At 44.1% G+C, this 20,363-nt stretch overlaps 1 protein-coding gene and 1 pseudogene across 1 annotated transcript; one reads left to right on the top strand and one right to left on the bottom strand.

Annotated features, from left to right (window-relative positions):
- The window catches only part of LOC114088528 (guanylate cyclase 2G-like), a 41,605-nt pseudogene extending 39,054 nt beyond the window's left edge, over positions 1–2,551 (top strand).
- Positions 2,552–4,917: 2,366 nt separating this feature from the next.
- Tectb (tectorin beta) lies at positions 4,918–19,777 on the bottom strand. Its single transcript, XM_027930410.2, has 10 exons — positions 19,702–19,777; positions 18,911–19,101; positions 17,608–17,750; positions 17,431–17,503; positions 12,044–12,147; positions 11,793–11,876; positions 10,391–10,553; positions 8,980–9,052; positions 7,868–7,900; positions 4,918–6,858 (listed from the first exon to the last, which is right to left on the bottom strand). The coding sequence occupies exons 1-10, from the start codon at positions 19,775–19,777 to the stop codon at positions 6,809–6,811; spliced, it is 990 nt and encodes a 329-aa protein (XP_027786211.1). The 3' UTR covers positions 4,918–6,808.
- Positions 19,778–20,363: the final 586 nt, after the last annotated feature.

Raw genomic sequence — 20,363 nt, forward strand, 5'->3', positions numbered from 1 at the left:
GCACTCTGTGAACACAATATGGCTACCCTCCCATCCCCTATCGTTAATCAGAGGGTATTTTTAGAAGACTCATTTGCATTTTGTCTCCTATTTTCCATCAGGAGGAGAAGGTCATTATCCACTTAAACAACACTGACCGTGAGCTGTATAAACAGAGTTTTGTTACTGTGCTCTCACTGGAGCTATGTAGACACACATGGCGCCCCTCCAAGTCTTACCATTTTAGATGGATACACATATAATAAAGTCATTTAAATGAAGAGTAGGAGTTGGAAAACTTTTGATGAACAGGGCCAGACAGTAAATGTTTTTCACTTTACAGGCTCAAAATATTTAATTCTGCTGTTGGATCTCAAAAGTAGTAATACAAGTATGTGAGCAAATGAGCATAGCCATGTCTCAGTAAAACTCCATTTGCAAACACAAATGGTGGGCCAGATATGGTCTATGGGTGACATTTTGCCAATATCTGATGTATGTTCTTAGTGGTGCAGAAGAAATTTATGATGGGGAATTCCAGGGAACAAAGGATTCTTTTGCTAGATAGTAATTTTATTTCATTGACTGTTAATAGACACATGCATGCCACTTACCAGTTGAGATATGAAAAAAAGAGAATTACTTAGTGATTTTAGTGTCAAAGAGTTTAGGTTAACATTGTTTTGAATTTATAGATTTCCCACAATATAAAAACATACATATATACACACATGCATGTACATGTGCAAATATTTTCCCCTCTGATTGTCTAAGTTAATAAACCAAGTCTCAAATGCAGACTTAAACCTTTCTCTTTGATGGTAAAGAAAGGTTTTCAGAAAAAAAATGGAAGGTGTCTGTTTATTTAGTCTCTAAACCTGGTTCTAGCAGCATTTTGGAAATATGTCCCAGCTCACCCTAGGAAGTCTGAGGAGCCCATTGAACCTCTATCCATGGTTCTTGCCAATTTGTATACTGAGCTAGGTCTTCCTTTGGCTTCTTTGCTAAAGTTTGAGCAGCATCCAATAGTGTCCCATCAATGCCTGGCTGGTTAGGGCTCCCAGGCCAAGTGTCTCATATTTTAGACAATATTTGTGCTTTGTTTATTGTGATTCCTGGGGCTCAAATATTTCAAGTAGTGTGGTTCTCTCTTCAAAGCAGCTCCACTCCACTGACAATCCACTGACAAGGTGCTAACTAGGCAATGATTGATTTTATGGCAGCTCTATGAATCCATGTTGCTCAGAGCACTGCAGATGCCTTGCTGGCAACAGGAGGCACAATTTGCAAAAGAGAAGCACCATTCCAGTCAAGGTAAGGCCAGGCCAACTGTGTCTCACCTTCCAAATTTGAATTCCTGATGGAGCTGTTGAAGAGTGTGGCAGAATGAACAAGTGTCTGCCTAGTGGTACAGGAGAACTCTTAGATCTCTCTGGAGACTCTTAGAACTGTAGGATCTTCTTCCTTCAGTAAGGTCTATGCAGTTCCCTCAAATAGTTGAACACAGAATGTCTGACAGCAGTCAGCTTTGCTCTCACGTAGACCAAGGCTTATAGGACGCTTACACTCTCCCTGCACAAATGGGCTCTCAGCGTCCCCCGAACAGTCCAGTGCAATCTTCCACACACAGCAACAGCCAACATAAGCCCGGAAATCACAAGGTCCACACTTCCTCTGTGTCCCTTTACCTGACTCTGAAGTGCCCAGGCAGAGGGGACAGAAGTCAATTGGTTTGACCTCATCTCTCTACATTTATAAAGGCTCTTTCTTTTTCCTCTGCCTTCTCCCTCTTCCTGGCCTCTCTCTATCATGAAGTGTACCATGACACTTTCACATCCTTCCTTCAGGATGGCCCTTTTCTGGGCCGGGTGTTGAGAGCCACAGCCGAAGGGGCCCCAGCAAACTTCCAGCTGCCAGTTGATGATTGGCTCACAGCGGCCCCAGCAAACTTCTAGCTGCCAACTGATTGGCTCCTCTGCAGTGATGCTCATTGGGCTGTTTCCCCACCCTTTCAGACCACGGAGCTGCTCATTGGGGGACTGTTTTTGGCTCTGCCCATGCGACCCAGCCAATCAGCCTCAAGAGCAGGAGGAGTGGGGGAGGTGGAGAGGCTTGTGGGAAGCCGGTGGTGGCAGTTGGGCTCTGAAGGTTTTTCCTGAGGAGCTGTGTGGTTTGGTGTGTGTGTTCTAAAAATAAAGTTCGTTTCTTCTGACAAGTGGCTCCTGAATTGTGCCCAGCCAGACTGCAGCAGCTAGGGGTGGGGAGGGAGCAGGTGCTCCTCCTCAGGAGTTCTCAGGAGAGCTGGGAGATGCACACATGGAAGTAGAGGGCAGCCATGAAGACGCTGGGCGTTTGGTGGTGTGGAGATCCAGAACAAGCAGCAGGGAGGGGTGGTCTTGGCTCCTGGTTTGCTGTTCCCAGGTAGCCCCTTCTTGTCATTCTCCAACTGCTTCTCTGCCTCCCTCAGGGCAAAGGAGAACAAACGACTTTCTCGTTGAAAGGCCAAGAAGGCTTCGCCAGTCCACTCCCCGGGTTTACTGAGCAAGAGGCTCAAGTTCCAGAGATCTTGTGAGGTGAGTGTTTTCTTTCAAGATGTTTGTGGAGTCACAGGAAAGTCCCTGGGGACCCTCTGCAGGTTCCCCCTAATATCCCATTGCAGAGGTACAGTTCTGGGGTGTTGAGACAGTCTCCCACTAGGGGGCGCTATCCAGCGAGCCTCCTGGTCCAGAGGATGAAGTGGGTATTGTGAACTCATTTCATGGGAACTGCCAGTGAACTTGTTCAAGATGCCAGAGATTTCCAGTCCATTAATTTGTGAATTTGCAGTAAATCCATTTCATTCTGGGAGAGAGTAGGGAGAGGGTGAAGCTTGGGGCCACAGCCCCATATCCTTCCCTCTTTGACTGCTCCTAAACTTTAGTGCATAACCTTATCAGCTAATCATTTTGCCTGGAGACAGAAGCCCAAACCAGAAGAACCTCAGAATGTCCAGGGTAAAAGCTCTGCAGCGTGAGCTGCCCTAGAAACCCAGCAGGGATGAAGCTATTACAAGAAGACAGGCCCAATGTAGTGCAGGGAGACCTGGTCCTGATCCTCACTTCCTCTAAGCCCCATGCTCACACAGATAATGTCCTGTCCCCAGTTTATTGCTTAATGTTTTTCCTATCCACTGAGCAAAACCTCTTGCAGACAAGCCTTGAATTTTAAGTGGAACTTTTCATTCATTTATGAAAAGTTTAATTGAGAAAAAATTTTCAGCAGAGATGAATCCATCCATTCCTGCAATGACTATTTTCCTTTCCACATAAAGGACAGTCAGGGTTCTGGTTGTCTTATTTGGTAGATTTACTGACCCACTAATGCATTCCCAGTGCTTTTTTCTTCAACTCTTGCAACTCCTCACATCCACATAGCCCCTGAATGTAGCAGAGCAATCTGAATGAATTACCGTGTTTAAATCCTTTCCAGCTGAGCTCCCTGTGACTGAAGAAGTGAGAACCATTGAGACCAGTTACATTTTTGTTCTGGCTAGACCTCTGGGCTGCCTTTGTGGGGATATTTTGGAGTTCTGTGTTAAGAAATACACTATCTTTGGACTTACTGAGGACCTTTGATGCTGAATTTTACAAAAGATTTGGTGGTATTCTTGTCTTTCTTTAGGAAGTGGGACACAAAATCAGATCCAAGGAAAGCACTTTCCCAAATAAGCCACTTATTTTTTAAGCTCCTAAACATTCCCATCTGTGGTATTTTGCTTCTTCCCAGAGGCAGGCAACTGAATTCTACGACCCTCATGGATTTAATTTCCATAATGCAATTCTGTCTTAATTGTAATCGACTCTGCTTCTCCCCCAAGGCCCTCTGGATCAAGGAGTGACAGCGTTAGAAGGAGGAAGGAAGAGGGTGTTTATGTGAGGGAGCTCTTCACCTTCTATGGCAGCATGGAGGCAGTGGAGTAGAATGGATCTTCTCATGTTCCATGTCTCTTTTCTTGATAGGATCATGGCTTCTGGACACCAAACACTCATTCAACCATAAAAGGAAACAAGTCAACCTCTACTATGAGGCCTCCTCTTGGAGAGGTGGGCTAGTCTTCATCTACCCATTTGTCTGTTCATTCATCTGTCAATCCGTCCATCCTTCCTTCCATATGAACATTTCATTCACTCAAGAAACATTTATTAAGTACTTACTCTATTCTGGCTACCATGCTGAGGGGGGCACAGGAGAATATGAAAATTTCCTTGACCCTTTGCTTGTAGTTTAGTTGGGACAAGGAGACATAAATAATAGTAGTAGAATATTAAGGATCAATAGAGCTATGAACTAAAGTGAAGGGATCAAGCAATTCAGTAGTGTTACATAAAAGGGCATTTGAAAATGATATTCAGATATAGGGATGGGGTTGGATAGGGTAAGTTTCCATTATTATCCTCTTTGTATTTGTTTGAAGGACGTGTGTGTTTATTTCCTTCTAGCCCTAACCTACGTGCTTATAGAAGTTATATTCATATATAATAAAAATGTTGTTAGTTTTGCCTCTTCTTTGAATGTTATAACATAAACATTTGGTGGCCAAACTTATACATACACACACAAAAAAATGCATACACACATGTACATACAGAACCCCCTAGACACACATATGTGCACACATATACATGCACAGCGTGTGTGTGGGGGGGGGAGAGAGAATGTTTATGGATCATAACTAGGAGTTTTGATAGGCTCAGTTTCCTAAAAGCTATATGCAGTGTTTTTTCTATGTCAATCAATGATACCTAAGAATATACTTTTCTCCCTCTTGATGTGTTTGATGTTGAGCACTAATGAGAATTTATGAGAGATTGTTTTGAGAGTACCTTCTGCTAATCACTCAACAGAAAAGTCAGGAGACAGCATCAGGGAGTTAACTTTAGTCAAAACACATCCAGTTGATTGGCAAGAGAGATTAGTGCTTCATGGACAGGGATGACCAGAGAATCATCTTCACCAAAATGTTAGTTATGTGAAATGGCTTCACCTCCTTGCACAGAAAACCCAGTAGTGGAATGTTTCAAGTGTAAATGAGGGAGAGAGCAGTTGAAATTCTGTGGTATATACATGAGTCTAAGGAGCTCCTGGCTGTAGAAAACCCTGGGAAGGTTGAGGAATTGGCTCTCAACATGATATATCAACACTGCAAACTGTAGTGATAGGTTATTTATCTTAAGGCATTTCATTTATTCCATAGCACCAGGTAGAGATACATGATCATAAAACATAATGATAAAATAAAACCAAACTAACACAGCATTGTTTTACTCTGACATCAAAGAATATGAATCTGGCTATGAGTATGCTATTTAAGTTATTGTTATATGCTATTTACTAGAACCAATAAAAATATGTCTTCTGTCCTTCTTGACTACAAAATACTCTGAATTTATAGAAGGAAAAGATCCCAAGCTGTCTGGCACATCAGCTTTGAGACCAAGTTTGAACTTGAGTCATTTTACTCTAGCCTATTGCTAACCAAACATGTACTTCAACTCTTGAGAGATCTGATGAGTGGTTTAATTTCTGAGTTCACCCATGTTGTACAAGAACCATCAAACTGCAAATCTCAAAAGTTCTCAAATACATTAAAAACGGAGAGACAAACAGGTGTGTGTTTTCAAATTGCAAGCCTGCTAATTAAATGTTTGTGATTAAGAACTAAGAGCTCAGGCTTATCCTATTAGTTCTCTTCCAGGGTTGGTACATTCTGTTTTTATTTTGGTGACCAAAGTAAATCATGGATACTGGCATACTCTGGATCACTGAGGTGGCTGCATTATGAGATTGCCACGCGATTTCATTGGCCATATTTGCATTTGCATTTCTGATTATTTTGATGGTTCTATTCTGATGATCCTAAGTTGATGAGACAAAAACAAAAGTATATGGATTTGAACATCTTAAGTAAAGACTAAGTGAAATCAGTCCATTCTGTACACATGAAGATTTCTTAGAGTCAGTGACGAAAGATATTGAGGACATGGATGTCACAAGGCATATGGGAAGTCAGGTTGTCACCAAGTACAGCAAACCTGTGTGTGTGTTGCAGGGGGAGGGGTTGTCCTATGCCTTTTTTTAGTTTTTTTTCTATCAAATTTCTAATTTTCTTTTGATGTTAAAGTATATATCAGCTACAAAAACAAGGAGTTTATACCTGTCTAATGTTTACATATATTTAATAAACCCTATAATTAAAACTAGTTAGGTTAGTACTAAGAACTTTTAAGGATCCATTTCCTTCCTATTACTTATAAGCAAAACTCTGGTATTCCACTCTGATTCCTACATGGTTATTTGAAAGATTGCAACTCCCTGCCTGCGGGCTCAGCTCTGGTCCTTGGGTAGAACTGCCCAGTCTCAATGACAGAGCCCCTTCTGGCGAAGTTGGCTATTCCTGTGCATTCCCTATTTAGTATTGACTTTGTGGTTACGCACTACATGGTCTTCAAAATGCTCAGCTGCACTTGGTGGGTGTGCCAGTCTCTCAGAATTAAAATCGCTTTCAAAGGAGGAGGGCCCTGCATCCTTGACTGGAGTCTGAGAAGACTCCTCCCCAGCTGCAGGGGAGGGACTGGCGGGATCTAAGGGCCACTGACGTAACAAGAGGAAGTGGGGGCACCAAAGAAAATTGATCGCTGAATTCTCAAAAATTGGAACACATATTTGGCAAAGCGTTGGTCTCTGCTCCCCGACAATGTAGTCTTCTGTTTGCTCTTTTTGGCAGCACAAAAATCGAGTTTGTCATCGCTGAGGACGACCTGAGGGCGGAGCTGCAGCTCCAGGCTGACTCCTACAACAGGGCGCAGATCCCCAGCATCACGACGAGGTGGCGCATAACATCTGTGAACCAGAGCAGGCGGGGAGGGCTCTGAGACAGAGGCCTGAGGGCAGGAGCAGCTCAACCCGCTCTAACCCGAGGAGGGCCCAGCTCAGGGGTCTTAAGTAGGTTTGCATAAAACTCCAACGTTTTACACAGAGTCATTTCTGTTCCTCTTTTGGGGATTCCGCAGCTCACTGTTATCGGTACAAAGAACCTGGCGGATGAACCTTCCATCCTATGTGACGGAGCATTTCCTTGTAGGACCTTTGCCATAGAACTTTCTCTAAATATGAGAATCTAGGATTGGAGTCTAAAAAGTTGATTTACACGATTTTCCTGTAACCATAAGAGTGAAGTCTACATCTGCAAGTTGATTACTAAATGATCTCCTTGCAATTACCTCCTTCTCATCATTCCAGGGAGATCTTGGCTCATAGCTGAAATGGTTCTTCCTCTTAGGGCTTCCCTGCCTGCTCTTTGAATCACGTGCCCCCAACCCCAGTGTACTCCACACATATTAGGAAGGGCGAGGGTCTTACGTGTCATGTTCACTGAGTTGTCTGATGCCCTTAGCTGTCATTAAATAATCCATACAACCTCAGGTACGATAGGGACAGTGATTAGCCCAATTCCACAGAGGAAAAGGTATGGAGGGGTCAGGTCATTGCCAAGGTCACTCAAGTAATGAGGGGCAGAGATGTAACAGGGACTCAGATATTTCTTGAAAGAACAGATCATTAAAAACGGTGTTCTTCAAATGAAAGAATCCAAGCAAAGTCACCTGGTGATGACTTTATTGAGACTTGGGGGATTGGGTTCCAGTCCTGCTGTTACCCAGCTCATTCATCCCTTCAGATCTCAGCGGCTGGTTGGAAAAAGACCCCTTAACCTCTGCCAGTCTCTGCCCCATGTAATTTTCAACTCTAAACGTTTTTGCTGGGGCCAAAGTTAAACTTCTTCTGAAACATCCATCTGCTTTACAAAAGTGGGCATTGCCTTGGCATTCCCCAAAATGCCTCTTTTCCTTACCTGAGAAGCTATGGAGACTCCATGATCCCCTGCCTGGAGTGAGTGAAGAGAGAGAACGCAGGTTTAAGAAAAGACCATGGGCTTTATGTTTCTGAAACATAAACCCAACTGCATCTCCGCCTCCTTTAAACCCTGAGCACCCCGCCCCCCCCCCCCCCCCCTTTAGGGCAAGGTCTATGCTGAAGCTCACAAAGGCTTTATCTCACACCATTTTCTCCCAGGCTTTCTGAGGCAGGGGCTGGTGAACTTTTCAGGAAGGACCAGAGAGTAAATATTTTCAGCTTTGTGGGCCAGTCTCTATGACCACTAATCCACACGGTCAAAGCATGAACACAGCAGTCCACAGTACCACTTCAGTGAACAAGTGTGTCCCTCGTCTAATAAAACCTTGTTTATAAATACTGAAATTTGAATGTCAACTAATGTTTATAGGTCATGAAATGTTGTTCTTCTTTTGATCGTTTTTGGAACCTCATAAAAATGTTAAATTCTTTTTTTGGTTTGCAGACCACACATAATCAGGAGGAAACCTCGGCTTGGCTAGACTCTCAAGTATGGCTGCTATGGTGCCCAGTCTCCCCAAGCGTCTTGTTCACCCCAGGTCACACTACCCTCAGTCCATCATACAGATTTTCAACAGAGGTCTTTCATGAGCCCTGGACTGAGCTAAATCCCTTGCTGGATACTTCCTGGCACCCCTGCCCCTCCACAGGGGTCTTGCTCCTTGCTAGATGGAAAGTTCCTTGTTGGTTCTGTTTATTTCCAAAACTCCAGTGCTAGAAGCTCAATAGAGGCTCATTGACTGGCACCTGACATGCCTAGAACATTCTCTTTCCTATTATTATTGTTCTCTGCATGTTCTAGTCAGAAGCTCAGCATTTTCTGATTCCTTGGGGCCATTTTGGATTTGAGCCATCGATAGAACTTTTCAAGGTACTCAGCAAACCTCAGCTTCTTGGATTCCCATCCCTCCCCCCACTGGAAGACTGGAGGAGCAGGTGAGAGCTGTGTCTACAGGCACACCTGGTTTGGCAATTCAGTCAAAATGCTCAAACCGGCTGTGCCTGTGGGCACAGCCCAGAGTGCGCCCAGCCAGTGGGAAACAGGCTTACTCCGCAGGGAGAGCTCCACCACCAGCACGCCCCCAGTCTGGTCCCGGAGCAGGCGCTTCCGTTTGTCGCAGGTCTGATGACCCCCGAGAGGAAGGATGAGAACAAAGGAAGGGAAAGAAGAGGGAATTAGAAAAAGAAAGTCACCAACTGGATGGAGTAAAAATTCTCCAGTCAACTCATACTAGTTGGCTTATATTTATTTATTTGTTTTAAATAATTCTGAGAACCCAGGAGGAAAGCGTCAGTAAATTAAGAATTCAAGTTGGAAGAAATCCTGCTTGGTCCTTTCTACCACACGTGGGAGGAATGGACCCACATCTTTTGATAAAAAGTGAGTCTTTTACTTACAGTTATTGTAATCACAGTGACTGAGGACACTTGCAAAACATGTTCTTTTTTTAATGTGGTGTCAATACTTAGCCTTTGATCAATTGTAAAATGTTTCTGTCAGCCTTTCCCCAGTCCCACACCCTCTGGCTCCTTTCCCTTTTACTATCTGTGCTCATGGATGACCATCTTCTGTCCAAGTGAGTCAATGCAACTAGAGATCATAGCCTTTCTTTCCTTCCTTCCTTCCTTCCTTCCTTCCTTCCTTCCTTCCTTCCTTCCTTTCTTTCTTTCTTGGGATTGAACTCAGGGCACTAAACCACTGAGCCCATCCCCAGCCTTTTGTGTTTTATTTAGAGACAGAGTCTCATTGAGTTGCTTGGCGCCTCGCTTTTGGGAGGCTGGCTTTGAACTTGTGATCCTCCTGCCTCAGTCTCCCAAGCATGCTGGGATTACAGGTGTGCAAAGATCATAGCCTTATTTTTTTAGTTCCCTAGACATTAAAGACAGGCAGCCTCTTTGGAAACTCTGAGACCTCTAGTCTACATAGACCAGAGAGGCCAACAGTTTAGGATTCAGCACTTTAAGTCTATAAGATGGTATTCTGAAGCAAGGTGAGCATCAGGTTCACCTGATGGCCTGAATGCACAGATGGCTGGTCCTTCCTCTCAAGGTCCCATCAGCTCTCCCCCAGAATTTCTGCAGCATGTGTCTGAAGACTGCCCAACTGAGACTAAAACACCCCTGCCTTTTGAATTTTGTGCAGACCTTGAATTTCCCTTGTACTTCAGCTTTTCCAAAGCATTTCCATGTCTGTCAGTGCCTTACATGGTCTCTAAAAGGGGACGGGCCATCACTACTTAGATGAGAAAACTAGGCCCAGGGGCTTAAGTGACACTCACCAGACTGGGTAGGTTGTCGGAGGCAGGTGGACGGGCCTGGAGCTTCCACCCTACTCTGGGCCCATTTCCCCAGGAAGCCTTCTGCACATATCCTACTGCCAGTTATGACTTCCCAGTTCAAACCCAGCTCCCCCAGTACCCCACCCCCACATAACATTCTCCTTCCCAAGAGGGCGGCTTACCACTGGGCAGGAGAGCTTCTCGCTGTCACAGATGAATGTCTCACAGTGTAACCAAACCTTGGAGAGTTTGGGGATGTTCTGGAACCGGAAGGCATTGAACTGGAAGGTGGCCCTGTGATCCTTCCCATTCTCGTGCACGAGGACCGTTTCATCTGTGGGGCAGCTGATGCACATGGGGGAAAGAAGACCAAATGTCACCTCAGGGAGCTCCAGCAGGGGCTCTGGACAAAGTTACACACAGTGTGTGCAGCGCTTTGTCCTTCCAAAGCACTGTGATAGGCAGCACCCCACTTGATCTTCACAGTTAATGAGGTCAAGCTGAGGGCCTATAAGATGGGTTGGATTGTCCCCATTCTATAGGCTAGGTACAATAGAGGGGAGTGGCTTATGAGAAGCCATTCACCTGGTGAGTCACACCCTTGTCCTAAAGAAATGAAATGCCCAAGAGATAAAGTCCTCCCAAGGACTGGGATGTGGCAGACCCCCAGAGTAAAACACCCCAAGATAATGACCAGGGCACTGGGAGCAGCAGTTCCCTGTGTCACCACAGACATCTAAACTCAAGGCATATGTCTCTGTGTCTATGATGAGATTTTTGTCATTGGAAATTTGAATTTATGTTCCACTTTTTAACTTATATTATAAAGTCACCTTTGTAAATATGTGGTCATTTTTAAAAATATAAACACAGGAAAAAAATGACTAGAAGAGTAGCATCTAATTGTGTCGTTACTGGAGTAGAGGCAGGACCTAAAGAACGTCACCTCCAAGGGGTGAATGTTGTACCTTCGTATCTAGACCAAGGGTCAGAGCTGGTTCTGTTGGTGGTGGCTTCTGAGTAGCAATAGAGCTGTGGGCATTTTCCAAGTTATGAAATGAGATTCTTTCAGGATCATTTGGTCAGTAAACCCGAGATCCTTGTATGAACTCAAAATGTGAGACCTTAAAATAGCTCTTTGCAGCTCAAGTGTAAGCCAGTGGAAAAGAGAGTAAGTAGAGCTTTGTGGAGGGGGAACCGAGAGGGCGGAGAGTGAGCAAGTCTAGATGCTTTGGCAATGCTGCCTCTTGGCCGGAGCTCTGGCACTTGCCCCTCAGTGACAGCTACCTCTTGTTGGTGGAAGTCCACTGGGAGCTTTCACACCATCACTCCACGCATCTCTGTCCCCACATCAGGTCTCTGTGGGAGATGGGTGTGCTGTTTCACTTGTGCTCATGTGCCCAGGAGAGTCCCTGATAATGTATCTGCTCTAATCCCTCCGAGAGCTCTTGAAAACTAGGGTTTCCTCCAAAAGATACCAATGTGAACTAAAAGTATTTTCCCAAGCTATCCCAAGCCAGAGCAAAGCAGGCTGGGATACTCCTGGCCCCACCATCGGCCCTGACCCTAGACAATGGAACCTACCCCTTGTTGATCAGTTGCCACTGCAAGGGATACATGAAGTCAGCAGAGGGTGTGGCCCAGCAACTGTTCAGGACCACTTTAAACCTGGAAAGAAAGCAAAATAGTATCACTTGGAGCTACAGTCTTAGAAATCTTAGAAACACCAAATATTTCTAAGTCTTAGGCTTAGAAATATTTGGTGTTTGGAAAGTCTCTGGGCTAGCTTTTCCCCCTGTATACTTAAGAATATAAGCCTAAAGAAATGTACTTACCTAACACTTAATCCTTTGGCTTCTACTCCTGCAAACAGATCTGAACCAATCTCAGATGTCTCCAGGACAAAGGGCGCTTCTTTCTTGGTAGAGAACTTGGCATTCTTGGGAAGGAAATTGACATCAGGCATTATGACCTCTCAGACTGAGAAGCTGGGTCTGGCAGGAGCAGATGAATTGGAATGGGATGGGGATGGTAATCAACCCCAAAGAACAAGCACAGGAGACCACATAGCATAGCACAGAAGCTGCCCCAGCTACGATGCTGGGGCCATCTTAGTAGGAGTGAGGACATCCCATATTCTAGATTTGCTGGTCATGGAGAGGCACACGCTGTACATCTCATCTATGCCAACAAAAGTTAACTGATGGAAACAAATCGAATCCAGAGATATTAAGGTGCTGTGTTTGATGAATCACCCAAAGACCAGAGAGACCGAACACATACAGCCCCTCTCTACCCTTGCTTACCTTCTTGCCTGGGCAGATTTCAGCCTGAGTTAGAAAGTTTATGATCTGATTCCCAGTGCAATTAACAACAACAAGAAGATGCATAACTATCTACTATGTGTCAGGGATTGATCTACAGATTTGGTTGGTTTCTATGTCAGGATATTTTATATGGTCAGAAATATTGGTAAACAAAGTCAAGATCTGTCTGATATTCTAGTAGAGAGAGACAGTAAGTAAATTGTATAGTATGTTAGAAGAGAACACAGTATGCTATGTAAAAAAAACTATAAAAATGGTAGATTAGGGTAAGGTAGATTGAGAACATATGGAAGGACAGGTTGCAATTTTAAATACTGTGGGGAGTCTTCACTGAAGAGGAGATATTTGAGCAAGACTTCAGGGAAGGGGGCCATGCAGCCATCTAGGGAAGAATGTTTCCATTAGGGAAAAAGGCCCTGGGGCAAAGATGTGGCTGCAAAGAGGTCAGTGTGGCAGATGCCCTGAGCAGGTGGGGGTGAAGGCAGAGGTGGAGAGAGGCTCAGCGGGGGGAAAAAAGATTAGAGAGGCTACAGAGGAGGATGGAGGAGACTGGGACCTCAGCTCTGAGTGCAGACAGGAATCACCACTATGACCTGAGCTTAGAGGCAGCAGGTTCTGATCATCAGCCCAGTTGTGTGGTCTATACCTGGCATCTTCTTAGGCAGCTCTGGGTGTGTTATCAGGAATAACAGCAGTATTTCCAGTTGACTTACCCAAAGGAGGGTGACCTCTCCGTTCTCTGAGTCTTGGACTCATTTAAATCTACTAACAACCTGGCACAACACTCTGGATTTAGTTGCCAGAGACGAAATCACTGGATGGAAGAACAAGAATCCTGGGGTAACTTTAGCTTCCATCCACTAACTTGGGACATTATGGAACAGAAACCCAAAGTACATACCAGGGTACTATTTAAAAGATTGAGTTTCATGGGCTTGGAGCTTTGCAGAACTGCAATCTGTACGCAGTAATAGGCAGAACTCACTTTCAGCAAGGATATCTAGTCAAAATGAAATTTTACCCCCTTGGGGTCAAACACACAGGGACTTTTATGTTAAGACTCAGAATCTTTCGTCTTTGAAGACCGCTTATGTTGTTTTACTGATTGCAGATCCAGCCGAGGCCTCCTAGAATCCGTCACCTAGAAGTCAGAGGTTTCTCTTCCATTTGTCAGGTTCCCGCACCATTTCAGTGGTTGCAAAAAGTAAATTAGAGTGTTCTTAGTCATAAATGATTCATCCGCTTAACATGCATGTTGAAGTGGCAGATTTACAGTGGCTTTTTATGACCCGTGTTACTGCCTGAGGTTCGCCATATTTTAAGAACACATTTGCAAAGGTGGTAACTGACCCAGGAACCACAATATAGTTGCTAATCTAGTCCTTTCTTTCTTTATAACATGAAAATTATGGATCTGTCCCAGATCTGTCCCAGTCCTATAACAATACAGGACTTTGTTTTGGCATCCCTAAAAACATAGAAATACTGCATGAACTGCTCATCCATCCAACAGAATGGAAGAACACCTTGAAAAACCATGCCATACAGTCTCTTCCCCTGACCCAAGGGCCGAATCACAACCAGCTAACTGTACAAGATTAGGTGCACCTGATATAACAGCAGTTCACATGGGAAAATTTAGGCATTTCTTCCACTCACAAGCTCAACATGAAATACAAGAAAAGTGTTCCAAAGTTAGATCCTAAGACATGTTCATAAAGTCCTCCAGAAATTAAAAGGTCACCTCTGACTCACCTGGCCCCACATTAGCCTGACAAGGTCCACTTTTTTCTTTTATTTTTGGTACCAGGGATTGAACCCAAGGGCATTAGCCCCTGAGCTACATTCCCAGCCCATTTTTTATTTTTTATTTTGAGACAGAATCTGTCTAAATTGCTAAGGCCTCACTAAGTTGCTGAGGCTGGCTTTGAATTTGTGATTCTACACTTTTTGCCTCCCGAGCCTCTGGGATTATAGGTGTTTGCCACCATGCCCAGCGGTCTGGGCTCTACTTTTAAATAGCAGCATTGACCAATTGAACCATACTCAGAGGAGATGGTGAATGAACTATAGTGAGAAGGTGTTTAGCTTGAGGAAGATGAAAGGTATTTGAAGGACACAAAATAATTACATGGTATTATTCAGGAGATAGAACAAATGGGCAGGAGTTCTGTGTATCAGTTTTCAAATGCTGAATTAAAATGAGAAGACCCAATTGCCATTATCTTTGAAAGAGGCAGAGAAGCCATCCCTCACCAATCTTGCAGAAGTGTTCTGAACTTTGGGTGGGAGGTCAAGGTTGATTGCTTTTGAGATTTGTTCTGACTCTGGGAATCTGTGATTTTTAGCTTCTGTTGCTTGCATTTGTTTAGAGCTTTTTCATTTCTCTTTGTCTAACTAAGAATTACTGTTTTGATTGAATAAAAGTCAACCCATTCCCATACTACTGACATTGATATTCAATGCCATAGAGGTCACAATAATAGGAACCCTCAGAGATTCCAGGTTAAGTAGGTTCAAAGTCTGCAATCATGAGAATGGCTATTTTCTTGGGCAGTTACCTAGTGCCAGGCATGGTATTAAGTGCTTCCTAAACATTATTTCATTTAATTATCATAATAAACCTAAGGGCTAAGTGTTATTATATCCCTACTTTATAAATGCAGAGATAGAGGCACAGAGAGGTTAACTAACTTGCCCAAGGTCACAAAACTAGTAAACAGTGGAACCAGGCTTCATACCATTGTTCTGATGGCACGGTCCATTTTCTTAACCATAGTACTAGGCTACTTCTGTAAACCAACTTCCTTCATGTTGGATTGGGAGTCCAAATAACTTTCCGCTGGGAATACCAACTATGGGTTCTTGGCAAAAGTGCGTGGAAGGGGGATGGAGAGGAAAGAGAGAGGAAGCATACTGAGTAGAACTAGTGCTTTTGGAGTCCAGCATTTGAAGTTCTCGGAATCCTAAGCAATTAGCAGTGCGCCAGTTCCATTGTGCTATCTGGGGCACAGCTCAGCTTCTGGTAATTTGATGGAAATGTATGCAAGGAACACTTGTTGCTTCAGAAACACACAAGAACGCTCTCAAAGAGGGGGGAAAAAGAGAGAGAGAGAGAGAAGAAAATAAAAGCACACAGGCCAGGCATAGGAAACCAAGTCCACAGTGGGAATATTCATTAATACAAAACCTTCTCTTTGCTGAGGTCTGTCCTGCACAGGTCTTGCTGGGCCCTGGGGAGGCTTTAGCCTCATTTCTACAGTAGTTCAGGGAGGGATCCCATTAGTCTACCCCTCCAGCAGAGAGGATGGTCTGTCTGGCTGAGGCTGAGAACATACCTCTTAATTCTTTTTTTTAAAGGAGTAAGCTCCTTATAGTTCTATGGTTTGATATTTTTGTCTGAATCTCGGCCTAACATGGCTGATAGTGGGTGACATTTTCAAAAACCCCGGTGTCTCTCTATTACCAACTGTTGTAAAACCTTCATCGAATCATATCTATAATTTTAACTGGTTAAAATAACAATTATTCACTTCCGGACAGGGACTCAATAGTAATGACAACTTGTCATTAGGACGTCCCCTAAGACTGTTGTCAATGTGTGGAAGCCCATTTCTTCTCTGGACAGCCTTCATCAGTCCTGCAGGATTTCCTCATCCTTTCGTCACCCTGGTGGCCCACACTTTATTTATCCCCCTGATGACAGGTCAAGGCACTGTAGGGATTTCTGATTCTCAGGATCTAACCACTAGTGGTGTGTGGCCAGGGGCAAATCCAGGTTTTAGGGGACTTGAAGCTTACCCCGTTTGGAGAGTCCTCTTTAATAAAAAGATTTGAAAAATTGAATCCAAAATTAGACACAGGGCTTGACAAGGACTTGTGTAGTGAGGGGCCCGTACACTTAAGCTTCAAGCCCTTCACGGGGGAGTCCACTGAAACCACAGCTGTAGACTGGGCTCCTCCAAAGCACCCAGGTGACCTTGGGCAAATCATGTCCTTCTTTTCTGGGCTTCATATCCTCACCTGTACAAGGGACTGGGTTATTCTAACATTCTTCTGATTCTCACTGCTGAGTTTGGCAGGATTAAGAGCCTTCTAGGAAGCAGGTACAGCGAGTTCTAAGAGTTCAAAGTTAATAGAGTTCCAGGCAGGAGAACTTTTCTTTTGTGAAATAAAGGGATCGGACGTGATGTCCTCTGAGAATGTCTTCCAGCTCTATGTTCTAGGTCAAGGTTTCTGTGTCTGCTGCGTCTTCCTGTAGTGAGCTGGCCAGTGTCTCCTCTGTGTGCCTTTGTCTCACCAGAAGTCACCTTCTAAGCAGGAGAGCAGCTGAGCTGTGGCCATGGCATATGTAATTTCTTTGGGGCACTGTATTTTGAGGGTTACCAAAGTGTGCCTTTAACTTCAATGTCAATATAGGCTGCAGACCCAAGTTAGGTAACGAGGGAACTCATGTACTGAAAGCTAGGTAGCAGAGGGGAGCCCTAACTCTTCTCCTCAGATCTGTTAGGAAATGCTGTCTGCCAAATGCTTTAAAAAGAGCGAGATTTTAAATATAAATAGATCTCTGGAGTAGGCTATAATGGAAACCAATCTCGATTAAGAATCGGATATGGACTGTCTTACCGTCTTCTGACATTGCCTCAAGCTTCTCACCTGTGAGGTGGGAAGGTTGGCCTTACCTTTTTGGCACCTTTTAGCTCTTCTATTCTGCCTACGAGTCTGACTTTCTGCTACATTTACTCTTTAAAGAGGTTGGAAACTAAATCACAGCATATGTCTCAACTTCAGTTCTCAATGGAGCTTTGCCTAGAACCTGGGCAGAGTGAATCCTGAGCAAAGGTCCCATTGTCTCCTGGAAAGGCCACAGGGCAGGAAAGGGAACCTGGACTTACAGTGTAGAAGTTGAGAGACAATTGGCTTTCAAAAGTGCCCATGCTCCCGTTCTTCACATGAACAGTGGCCACTCTGAAAAGGGGAGAGAATTTTGCATAAGGACTGAAACACGCCTGGTTGCTAGGGCTGCAGCACACACCCAAGCAGCAGCCCCCCCACACCGCAGAGCAACCTACCTCTGGTCAAAGGCAGCCTGGTTCACCAAGTAGGTGGAGTGGTAGGTGCACGAGAAAGAGTAGTTCACCGGCTGGTTCTTGATGACCACCGTGCTGTCGTTAGAAACGATGTGGCTGTAGAAGTGGTAGATGGGGGGCTTGTACTAGAAAAAGGGAGAAGGCAGTTAGGGTGGCCCTGGGCCCCCAGGATAAGGGTGAGAGTTCTGGGAAATGCACATGAGGATGGCTCCGGAAAAAAAAGCCCAATGTGGGGACAGCAGTATTTGGCATGGATGGTAGAACTTCCTGTCTGAGTGTGAGCTGGTAATTTTCATAAAGAATTCTTGAGTGCCTTCAACTAAAATGGTTTAGAATAATCTAGGTTGATGTTGTATGCTTTAAAAAAAAAATCCATAAACCCATTGGGCTTCTGACCAAAAAGAAGCTGCTCAAGAATGCCTACTTCTCAGCATCAACTTTTTATCCATTTCACTTGTTAAAGTGTAATAAGTGAATGTTTTCTCCCCTCTGCCATTTCTAGAACATTACTGTCTCGTTCTGTGCATTTCCTTTTTTTCTAACAATAAGCACGGTTTCTGAGATTCTTTCTTCTGGCATGTTGGACTCTAAAATCACATAATATTAGATGCTGGGACCCACAGATGGATAATCATCTTTTGGTCAAGGCAGCTGAACCTCAACAGGAAGGTCGGGAGACCTAGCCTCCTTTCATGACTATGTCCCTATTGGTTCTGTGGCCTTGAACTGTGGCTTTATGGAGGTATCAGATTTCTCCTCTGTCATACAAGGAAATTTGGCAAGAGAATGTCTGCTATTAATTCCATGATTCCCTGTCTTAGGTACTTCATTTATATGGCCCAGTTGAAGATTGTGCTATATTCTGTTCACTCCTTTAAAATACTCTTCCAAATGCATTTCATTATCACTTCCAATTCTTGAAGAAAGGATGGTCCATTCCTCTGCCTGTCCAACCCAAGAAGGACAGAGGCTTGGGAGCATAAGCTAAGAATTTGAAGTGAGTCAGAAGTGGGAAATGTACTTTGCTCTATGCATGGGGGTGGGCCTTGTAATCCCAGCAACTTGGGAGGCTGAGGAAGGAGGATCACAAGTTCAAGGCCAGCCTCAGCAACTTATCGAGGTCCTAAGCAACTTAGTGAGATCCTGTCTCAAAAAGAAAAAGAAAAAGAAAAACAACAAAACTATAAAGGGGGCCTTGTGCATGCCAGCAACAAATCAGGAGAATAAAGCCAAGTCATTCTCAGGCTAGTTGCCTGATCTTAAGAACAATGTGGCTTAGCCTTACCTCAGACTGGGTTCCACAATAGGACTTGTTTTTAGGTGATAAATCTGGGATGACAAATTGGTAGTAACCACCTTCATGGACTCCATTGTAACACAGTCCCCCAAGGGCCAGCTGATGCACTTCCCATCCGTAGGGACACTCAGGGATTTTGGTGATGATGGTTTTGGGATAACAAAACACAAGAATGACATCTGGAAGAACACGCACATGGCTTGAGTCAGACTGGGTCATGGTAACCACTGACTTTAAAGAGCCGTGGATCCCAATCACCCCCTAACACGCAGAGCCTGTGATCAAAAACATCTTCCTTGCTGTTCGTTAGCATCCAGTATTTTCCCCTAAATTTCACTAAAGTTCTACTTTTAGAGTTTATTTGATAACTATACTGTATTAGTCTATTTAAAATTGGTTCATTTTTAAACTTTTGTTTTATTTTAAAAGGACCGTGTGAAATCACAGATTAGAATACACACACACACATATAGCTGTGAAAATGAGCACATACCTTCAAATTTTTAAATGTTCATTTCATGTAAAATATTGTAAAACGTTGATTTATGGCACAGGACAGATATTCAATAGTCAAAGAGGAAAAAAAAAAGGTGGAACATTCTCTAATGTTAGAAAAGTCAGATCCCCCAACACTTTTGCTTCCTGCTGGCCCTGAGGGGCATAAATGCTTTCTCTTGTCTTTGCATTTTCCAAACAAAGACAACCCTCAACTCTGATCATTGCAAAGGAAGATTCAGGAAACTTCCTTTTCCAGGAAGATGGGTGGATCTGAGGCATACCTGCTTTATTTGGAGTGCATGATCTTGCGGAGGCTTCTGCAAAGACAGCCAACAGGACAAAGGCCCTCATCACCATTGCTCCTCAGAACCTGGCCTTTGCAGATGGCCAAACCCAAGTGACCAAATGGTTATGGTCCTTCCAGAGCTTGGGCCTCGATCGTTCTAGGTCAGAAACACCAGCAAACAGTTAAAATCAAGAGTAAGAACAAAGCAGCCCACACATTGTTGGAGGAACTGTTCACAGGAGGTCAACGATGCTTTCCCCAGCTCCTGATCATCTTCCCTTGTCAGCACAGAAAGCATAAAGTGAGGCTCATACCACTGGGAGCGTCAATGACACAGGAGGTTGCTCATGTTCCCAACTGTCTCATTCTCTCTGGACTGTGGATGCTGCCTCCCAGATGCTCCCCAAACCTCCAGCCCCAGTCCTAGTTCCAGTTTATATAGCCCGAGGGTGTAAAAGAAACCGGCTGCAGATAAATCACAATGAGCACACATTATCCACTGTGGTGGGAATAAAGGAACCTTGCACAATAATCCAATGGGAAGCTCAGTTACCACTTGAGCCTAATTTCTTTTACTGCATAGAATCAGAAACTTTTTTTTCTTAACCATTTCAACTAGGGCTAGAATAAAAAGTTGATTTTTCTCCTAGTACAAAA

The sequence above is a fragment of the Marmota flaviventris genome, chromosome 4, assembly GCF_047511675.1.
Source record: "Marmota flaviventris isolate mMarFla1 chromosome 4, mMarFla1.hap1, whole genome shotgun sequence".
Lineage (NCBI taxonomy): Eukaryota > Metazoa > Chordata > Mammalia > Rodentia > Sciuridae > Marmota > Marmota flaviventris.